This window comes from Serinus canaria, chromosome 1 (genome assembly GCF_022539315.1).
Source record: "Serinus canaria isolate serCan28SL12 chromosome 1, serCan2020, whole genome shotgun sequence".
Lineage (NCBI taxonomy): Eukaryota > Metazoa > Chordata > Aves > Passeriformes > Fringillidae > Serinus > Serinus canaria.
The window spans coordinates 100,374,899-100,385,036 of NC_066313.1; the positions used below are offsets into that span (position 1 = coordinate 100,374,899).

The window sequence follows — 10,138 nt, forward strand, 5'->3', positions numbered from 1 at the left end:
GTTCTCCTTGCTGTCCGTATCTTTCCAACCCATAGTGTCTTTGTTGGTTGGACTTCTCAGAAGGTCATCTATTAACAGAAGAAAATGTCTTTATGTGGTTGAATGGACCAGTTCTCTGTCTTATGTGACTTTAGAACTACTTTCCCATGCCTTTGTTACTGTGTCCTTGAATTCTTTAGTGAACCTGAAGAAATCTGATCTCATTCTGAAGTAAGATATACTTAGCACTACTTTTGGTATGTTATGTTCCAGTGTTCTCTTAGCCTGTGGTTGAAATTTCTCCAAGGGTGAGTTAAACTGTGCCTTTCCCAAGGAGTGTTTGTATTGAGTGGGATTTGAAGTCTTGCCTTCAAATATCTCTGTGGAGGTATTTCTTATGGCTATAGCTATTCTCCACATAGGTAGGGAAAATTTAGGCCATTTAGGCCATTGGCAACTCCCATCTAAAGTTGTTCTTTAAAGAGAGAGAGTATTGGTGGTACTATGCAAGTTTATTCTCAAGGTGGTTTTCTAATTCTGCATTAATTTACCCTAACCTCTTCTTCTAGGGATAAGAGCCTACTGTACCTTCCTTTTAACAGCAAAGTTGTTTTTCTTGCAGCTGTCACAGAATGGTTCCCAAACAGTCCCTGGTGCTGGGAGACCCAGAATGCTACCCAGGTGGAACATCCCTGTACTAACATAGTGCCTTCTGGCAGGTCTCAAACTACTGCACCTGCCTTGAAGAATCTCTTAGAAACATTTGACATGCAGTCTACTGAAGGTTCATGTACACTGTCAAAGAACAGTGTGTACAGTAATAAAGTATTCAAGATCTTGTGGTCCTTGACCCTGCAATTTTCCAGTCACTATTTTTAAGGATGCCAAGTCCCACCTCCCAGGTTTTTGAGTTGCACCAAACTATATCTTGAAGTCACTTATCATCTGAACACAGAAGAGAAGCTACTTATGTACTGACTATGATGCCTTGTAAAGGCTGACCTAGAACAGAGGCTAGACAGAGTTAAAGAATAAAGTAGGGATTTATTAAAAGGCCTATGGATACACCTTGGGCAGCACAAGAGCCCAGCCAGGGTTATACCCAAGATGAACCCAGAATGGTCACAAAATGGACAAATGGTTATGGGGTCTCTCACTTTTATATGTTCTGGTCCATTTGCATATGGGAGTTAGTTGTCCAGTTATAGTTTTAGGTTGTGAAGTCCCATCCTGCTTGTTTTTATCTCTTCATTCCACCAGTGTTTCTGCTCTTGGGCCTGAGATTTGGGTAATTTGTCCTTGGTCCCCAGCTAGAGAAGGAATTGTTTTGTCTACCTACTCTGTGAAGAGATCTTACTATCCCCTAATATGAAGCTCACAACTACACACTGAAGCAGTACAGAATCTGAAAAATATAAAAAAACCCCTGAGGCATCAGCTAACTGGTACTGTGTGATGCAACTGTGCATCCCCTTGTAGCCTTTGTTTTCTCAGAGGGACTCCAGAATTCTGCTCCCTATCTCCTCCTCTCCTGTTCACCATGACCTCAGCCTCAGTTTAGGGGGATCTGCTGCAGGTACTGCCAGAGAAAATTTTTTCTGGCCTTCAGAAAAAATACATGTGTGCACCCACTGTGTGCATGTGGACTGCATATGTTGAAAAAGTCTGGTAACTATAATCTCTTTTCTTTGAAAAATACTGGAATCATACAGTGGAGTCTTTATGACTAAAGATGCCTCTGAAAATTTGTATTTTAGATCTAGTTTTACTGAAATGCTAATTGTGCTTTGTGTAGTGACTTTACTGTGATAGTGGCCATGTTTAAGAAAAATATAATAGCTGCACTCTTGTAAAAACAAAAATACCCAATCAAACCCTTATAGAGATTGATTATTTGTCCTGGAAGAGGGTCATTTCACATGTTATTTTTCTGCAAAATTATGATCTAAAATTCATAATGTTATAACTCTGGAATGACTTTTCATGCTTTGTGTATTTTCATTTCAGTAAGTCTCAGCAGTTTTGTACCACGACAAAACTTTCTAAGTATCAATCTGCCTGTGGTGATAGAGACATTTTGCAAGTATCCTTTGAAGTATGTTTGTTCTTTTAAGGTAAGAAAAGAACTGTTCGGAATTAAGTGACCTACAAAACTTCAGTTGGATGTCATTTTAGACAGGATACCCTAAAATATTTCTGTAGAGATTTGACATCTTTATCCCATCTCTGCATTGATTATTGTCCATGTGCCAAGCTAAAAATGAAATCTCTCACTTTCTTGTGTTTAAGAGCATATTTTTGGTCAGTGCTTCTTTTAACTCTTGAGGGTGAGCCTTAACAGATGTGACAAGAAAGCCAAAGTAAGCCTGAATTTAAGTCAGGAAAAATTAGCTGTTCTTGCTAGTTTTGCAATATCACAGTTTTGTTATTTTTGTGTCATTATACTGAACTAAATAACAGGATATGGTAGTTTTCTTTCTGTTTTTTTTTTCTTCAAAAGAAAATGAAATAGCTGTTCAAAAACAGGATAATTCAATTAACTCTAGCTTATTAATAAACAAGATTATATATATCCACATACTTAGAGATTAATAGACTTGAATGTGAGCAATCTAGGGATCCTTAGCCTTAGGAAGTAAAATGTTTATGCGTGGCCATAGAGTAACTAAACTGTGTAGTTCAGTTTAATAACAAGTCCATAGAACCAGAGGAAAGGTAGCACATCAAGGTTCACACTGCCCCAGCTGCTTTCTGACTGTGTCTTCTTGCCAGGCCATTCAGGATGGAGGCAGGTACTGCAGTTAGCAAGCCTTTAACCAGCAGTGGAATTTACCTGCCCGTGCCTCATTCTCACGTGCACACACATGTACAGAAATCCACTCAGCTTTTCTGGCTAACAGGTAAGTAGGAGAGATAGGTCAGATTTCTGATTAAATTCTAGTCATTTACTAGGGTGTGTTTTGGAAAATATTCCTAATTATGATTTCATACTTGGGTCTAGAATACCTTCTTAGTTCAGGCATGGTGTCAGAGCTACAACCGTTCTCCAAAACCACACAAAGCAAGCAAAGAAGATGGTGGTTTTGCTGTTTCCTGCTTTCACTCGAGTTGAGTGGACTTCAGGTTTAAGTATTCAAACTTAGCTCTTAAAAAATAAAAATCTGTAAAGGCAGTTGCCTGAGTGGGTATGTTATGGCATAAAACTAATTTTACTCATATAATTTCTGTGAAACAGAATGGTAGCTAGAAAAACAACCTTTGTATGTCTCTCTCTGCATGCTCGAAATACAATACATATATCTTTATTTTTTATTACTTTTTTTTTTTAACATTTTCTCAGATACTTTCAATGAACCTTAACTACATTCAACCAGGTACCTCATCTCACTATCAGGAGCACTGGCAGTTATCAACGCTGTACCCTGCTTCGCTTTGGATGGTCAGTGGATATTAAATTCCTTCCTGGAAGCCACACTGAGCTCCCTGATTGTAGAAAAACAAAACAGAGAGCTTGTTGGCTTTTTGATTTTGCTTGCTGGTAGTGCACTTTTGGCTGCCAATGTTGCACTGGGGCTTTGGATGGTGACAGCACGATAGAACATCGGATATTCTTCCATCAGTTCTCAAAGTACACAGAAATAATGCATACATTACATTTTAAAATTTGTCCAGTACTGAGATTGAAATAATTCCCTTAATATGACACTGAAAGAACAATCAACTGGTGGTTGCTGTTTTAATTTAAAACTTTATAACACCATGCCTGTGGTCATGGGAAATCTAATAGGAAATGTAGGGGCCTTTTTATTTACTCTTTAAGCACTGTATTCCTTCTGAAGAAATTGCATTTTAAGATTTCATAGGAAAAATCAGACTTCATTAATTCAGATCTCAAAATAAGGGAATTATTTTGCCTCAAACATTTGTAAAGTGGGAGAAAGAAAACAGTTTTATTTTATAATTTAAATAATTGTCTGCGTGGGCTCTGATAATTTCTCAATCACCATAGTCTTCAGTGACTTGTTTTGGTTTTGGTTTTTTTAGTCTGGTATTCTACCAAACTGGATTTTAAGAAGCCCTAAGTCTGGTCTCAAAATGGGGAAAAGCTAGGTAAATGCTTACCATGTGTTAATGGGGAGAAAGCAGCCATTTGGGTTAGTGGCTTTCCTTTCCACCTGGCCAAATGACTGGAGGAATGTTGTCCTCAGGATGTAGATGAGAAGTGCCAAAGTCTGCTAAAAATGAAGCATATGGGAGGATAACAAAGCCCACATGTTTGTGTTGCTTACACTTTCAGTTGTATGTTATCAGACACAGCTGAAGTTTTTTTTAAAGGCAATATTTGTCAGCAATAGCTACAAGATAACTGAAATTTAGTTTCTGAGTGCTGAAGTATGCTGTGCACAGTTTTCCTAAGTGATGTGTAATGTTTGTGGTGTTTTACTCAGAAAATAATACTGTATTCTACCTGTTCACAATTGAAAGTGAAACCTATTGTTTTTATGGTGTCTATCTTCTAATGCTATGCATGCAATATGTACAGTAACTCACTGATGGTTTTCTGTATTTCAAAGGGTAATTTTCCTTTACTATTATTCATTCTGTTCAAAGATAGCTAACAAAGATATTTAGCTTGTCTTTGATATGAATTATTTAGAGGAAGAATATGATTGTGACTTGAACTATTTAAACATTTGGCTTTGCTTCCTGAGATGAATACAGACCATATCCTTGTTCTTAAATAAACAGTGGGAGGACAGTCAGTGTTTTACTGACTGGAGGATGTCTGATGTGCTTTGGAGCTCTTTAGGTTTGTAATGTTTTGTACCCTACAGGATTATATATTTCATGTATTTTCCTCCTGTGATATATTGCCTAGTTTATCTAAACCAGGTTCAGTCAGAGCCTTGCCTCAATATAGGCTGATATTTAAACAAAAATGCTCTGGTTTGGGAGCCTAAATATTTGAAATAGAACATTTTTGAAAAATGCCCTGCAACTTCTGCCTCATCCAGTGTTCCCCATAGGAGCTGCAGCAGCTCAGATTCCTTTACAGAAATGGCCTTTCGACCGGGAACTGAAATGGAACCTAAGCTCACAGATCCTGGCCTGCAGGGAGTACTGAAACATCCAGGACCAGGTAAAATAGATTGTTTTGGCACTTGAGGTGAAAGCCTGGCTAATTTCAAAGTGGGGCTGAGCCCAGTTCCTGCACAGATTCATAACTCTGTGATGTTTACATTTGCCCACTGATGTGTACTTTTGCACAGTAGCTTTCACGCTTAAGATGCACTCCTTTCTTACAATGATGCAAGCAGTAATGAGAAACCATGTTTATTTATTTGCTGTTGGCTAGTTTACATCCCCTTCCAGTGCTGCCACAGGCTGGGTGAGCCCTTGAAGTTCACCTCTGTGGGGTGGCTGGCCTGTGCCTCTCCTTTTCAGTCATTTCAACCCAGGCAAATTGGGACAGGTCCTGGTAGGAGAGGGTCAATCAGTCCAGTGTGAGCTGGCCCCTTTGGGGACCATTAAAAGTAAAACAAAGTGCAAGAAAGGAAAAGCAAACTGCACCCTGTAAGTCTAATTTGTCATCACTCCTGGAAACACAGAGAGTTTTCAGAGTAGCAGTTCTGGTCACTCTGCCATCCCTCAGTGGGCAGGAGGACAGGAGCAGCCTGGTCCTTGCATAAGGCCTGCCTCTGAGACTCTGTTCCAGACTGCTCTCTCACCTCAGTGGCTGTTTACTGATTTGAGCTCTTCCTTCCAGTGGATCTATAACACTTTCCTCTGTCTTATCCAATCTACAGTGCAAAAATTTAATTTGGACTTATAAGGTTTAATGTAGTTTAGTAAGACAGGATATTTACTTTCAAAACATGTCAAATTTGATATTTATTTATTCATGTTGACTACAATGGCTTGGGACAATCCTTTAGCATAGTGCCTCACATGGAAATGTAGGCAACAAATTTGGGAAAACCCAAAGCTTCTGAATTGGCATGCACAAATTTCATCTGCTATAATGAGGCTGGATGGCTGTTCCTGGTTATTTAGTGTGCTACCAAAACATGAAGTTTTATCAAATGAAGCTAAAGCCACTGTACTTTACACATTCAGTGAAAGCCACAGTTCTACTAAGTAGAGCTTCAGTGTGTGTCTGATCTCATAAGGAAGAAGAGGCTGGAGAAGACATTGGTCATGGCTTTGGCAAAACAGACACACTAGTGCAATGTACAGACCTTAGATATCATGAAAAGTACTAGAAGTGCTTAAAAATAATTCATGAGTCCATTTCTCCACATGCTAAAATTTGACTGAGTAAGGGTTGATTTAGGTATGTACAGGTTCTTTAGATCAAGACTTTAGGCAAACTGAGTATGAATGGTGACCCAGCACATCTTCGATCAGGATAGACAAAGGTAATAGTCAGGTTGGACTCCTCTCTTAAGAAGAAGTTGTTCAGTGGGTTAATTTCTCTCTCTATAATCCTGACATATGGATTACATTCTGATAAGCATGTGCCATACATATACTTCCTGGGATGATTTTTCCTTGGGTTTTGGTCATTTATTTAGCAAGAGAAAACACAAAAGTACAGAGTGATTTTTGTGTGTTGGATTTTTACATCAGTATTTCTGATATGTGTTTTGTTTTAGTAAAACTAGGAAGTCTTTAAATTAAATCCTTCTCATTCTAATTAACCCCTCAGAATCTTTAGTATGGAATCCATCAATATAATTTTTAGGCATAGTGACTGGACTATAAAACACAGCACTCTTAAAGATGGGATGGCTGCTATTATTTATGTATATACTATGCATTTTAAATCTGTATCAGATGGAAAAAGTAATGTCTAATATTCAGAAATGTTATACTTAGCTTTTGTTTGAAAATTTCCAGAAGAATTCCATAATTATAGTCATTGTTCTACTTTTTTTAAAAATGAAGTTGTTTTTTATATCAGCAGATATTTACATAGCATGTTCTGATAGTGCATGATATGACATGAAAATGGCAAACTCCTTAGCATGGGGGATGTTACATGCTCTTTGCTAGCTTAGGAATTTGAAACCAGCTTGCTTCTGTACAAATTAAATGAAAGAGGCTTCAGTAGAAAAAGTATAGACAAACTTGCAGATTAGTCATCCCAAATTATGAGCCACAGTGGAAAATTTGTTAACTCATCCTTTTTATTTAGAAACTATTAACCATGTTAATAGTTTCTGTGACAACCATGTTAATAGCTAGTGTGATAATTCTGCATTTGTGGATATGTGTGTATACATACATTTGTATAACAGATACATACATAGCCATAGGATGGATTAGTGCTTTTTTAGGGATAGCTTGCAGCAATCCTCCATATCCTGCAATGTAGGCTTTTGTTTTTCTTTTTCCTCCTCTCTGTGAATTCTCTCTATGGTTTTCTCTGGATTTGAAAAGAGAGACTTAAGTTTTCTTCCCAAAAGCAATTCTTAACTTCTTTATTAACAGAAGACAAGTGATGGGGACATGATGTAACCACGGCTACATGAGTTATGTTCAGCTGATGTTTAAAACATGTTTCTTATTTCTGTGAAACCTCAGCTACAAGGACAGTAAACACAGCTTTTTCAGGGCAATTAAATAAGGTCAGCCTTCACTCTTTGGTGCTGCTGTTTGTGCTGTTCTGGAGAACTGCAATGAAGGAGGCTCTGTAGAGCATAGTGATGAAATAAAGTTTTCAAGACAGAACTCTCCATGGCAGCCAGGGTGTTTCAGCTTTCTTTTAACAAGGATATGTTTTGTTCAGTTTAGCACATCAGCTATCCCAGCACTCCCATAGCTCCCCATACATTTTACATGATGTCAAAGGGTGACCTGTAGGAATATTTTTTAAATAAATTATGGATGTCCTAAAAATTCAGAGCTTTCATACAGATCTGGATATCATTAGTGACAGGTGAAGAAGGCTTATAAACGTTTATATAGCCTAATCTGTATTTAATTGTTTTTAAAATATGTGAATTAAACTCTAGATATAAGTAGTTATTTGTAAAATATGCTTTCTGTACACCTGCATTCAGACCAGTTTCCACAACCAGTCTTGTCTCAGCTTTGTTCTTGTAATTTTGTGAGTAAGGAATCTTGAATCTTAACACAGGTAAGACCCAATATTGGACCCTCTTGATCCTGAATTTCATGTGACCCATTGTTTTGATTAGTTATTAATGTGACTGAGATACCTGGGATACACACCCTGCGCAATGCAGCATTTGGGAACATTGCACTGGGGGCTGCCACAGAACAGCAGCTCTGTCACTCCTGGTCCTTGAGCTCATCCACTCCATCATGTGAAGAGCAGATGGCAGCGTTTGAGGGCAGTGAAGGACTTCAGTTCATGGCAGCTTTATGAAACTTTCACACTGCTGTCCTGGTGTGAAAGGACAGGAACAAAGAGCAGGATATGACACTGCAATTCCTTTCATTCCGTTTACATTGTCATGAAACCTGAAAAGAACTTGTATTTAACATTTCAGAGCAGGAAGATATATTTTCCAGCCCTTCACTAATTCATTCAGTGACTGGTGGTCAAACTTTTTTTCTTAACACTTTGTCATTCCTTCAATAAATATGTGCTGAATAAGTAGCATGGGTAGTTGAAGCATATTTTGTAAAATGGACTTGGGTATTTTCTCACCTCTGGATGTTCATCCTGGGATGGTTTTTGCAGCATTGTAGTGTAATTGATCTTCATTGATACTGGTTGAAAGTTTGGAAGCTATTTCCAAGCCTATTTGGAAAATCTATTTCCAAGTTATTTGTTAATATTTTAAATTCATCTTTTCCTTACATTACTTTGTTTTTAGATTTCGTATACTCAGTTGATCTTATCTGAAGCCTGTCAATGGAATATGTATTGTTTAGAAATTCACTGTGGCATTTTTTTCCCTCTACATGGCCTTATTTTTCACACTGACTCACAGCTGTGGAATGTTAGATTTCTAGACCCTTTGTTCCCACTATGCATTGTTCATGATCATGGGTTTTTTAAAAAACAGGAAAAAAAGAAAGCTTCATTTTGAAAATGTCAGCTAACAAATATATGGAACACTGAATAATGTATTGTGGTTTTGTTTTGCTTTTTTCTCTATTTAATTAACCAAACAATAAGTATTGTTTTCTATGTATGATAAATGTATCCTGCAAATAAATTCATTGTCTGATTGTTGATGTGCTTAAGTCTGTTTTTAAAAATAAGGTAGAGTGACAAAAATAAGGTAGAGTGATAAATTCCTTATTAGTGGCAATTGCCATATTCTGTCATATATTCAGATTCATATGTGATTCATATATTCTCTCTGGGTACCAACAAGATACACCATCCTTTTCAGTATCTGACCACCTAAAAATAATAATAACTATAACTGAACTTTCCCTTATTTATCAGCTTATCACAGTAAGTAGTAGTTGAAATATTGGACGCTGGATGTCATCATCAAGGTAAGCAAAAACCTTACTGCTGCTGCTCTGGCCCAGTCCTGTGTGAGGAACTTAGAATGTCAGCTCTTCAAAGGTGAACTCACATATGACAACCTTAGATTTGTTTATCCAGGCCAGCCCAGAGCTGGGCACATCCCCTGGCTGGGTCTGGACAGGTTTCCTTGGGTATCCAGGTGGTGTCTGGGCTGTGCTAGACCCAGCTCTGTGTGGGAGGGAAGTGTTGTTGCTGTTCCTTGAGCAGCTCATCTGGAGCCAGCCAGGTTATTTGTTCTGAGAACTGAGCCAGCCTTTGTTGCCTTTTGGACACGCTGTTACTTTATACAAGCAGAGCTGTTTCAGTAATTGTGGCTTTGTTCCCAGATAAAAGATTGCCATGAGAAATGGACACAAAGCACAGATTGGACACATTGGTAGGATTTCCCAGATAGGTTGCTATGCAGTTTTTGCAATTTTCTGAATTGCATTTTTCTGGCATGATGAGATGAGATGCCTTTTTTTTAATCTCTTACCCATGGTAAAGGTAGATAAAATAGCACGTTTCTTTCTGGAGCATGTAAGCTTTTAGGAGAGTTCTGAGGTTTTTCAGTTGTTTTTGAAAGTCTTATCCTTTACTGTGATGAGGTATGTTCCTCATAATCTGAAAAAACAATCAGTTATATCCTAATGTCATCCTGAG

The 10,138-nt window shown here is 37.9% G+C and overlaps 1 protein-coding gene across 4 annotated transcripts in view; it reads left to right on the forward strand.

The window, feature by feature from the left end:
* MBTPS2 (membrane bound transcription factor peptidase, site 2) overlaps positions 1-9,190 on the forward strand; it is a 41,002-nt gene extending 31,812 nt beyond the window's left edge. The window contains exons 10-12 of one of the 4 annotated variants that reach the window (XR_007777312.1): positions 1,987-2,093; positions 2,752-2,879; positions 3,320-3,447. Coding sequence is in view for 2 of the 4 variants with exons in the window: in XM_030234418.2 (XP_030090278.1) it covers positions 1,987-2,062; positions 3,354-3,576 (299 nt within the window). In the remaining 2 variants the exon portion in view is untranslated. Of the gene's footprint in view, positions 1-1,986; positions 2,094-2,751 lie in introns of all 4 variants that reach the window. The other 3 variants (XR_007777314.1, XM_050972987.1, XM_030234418.2) reach the window with 3 other exon arrangements.
* Positions 9,191-10,138: the final 948 nt, after the last annotated feature.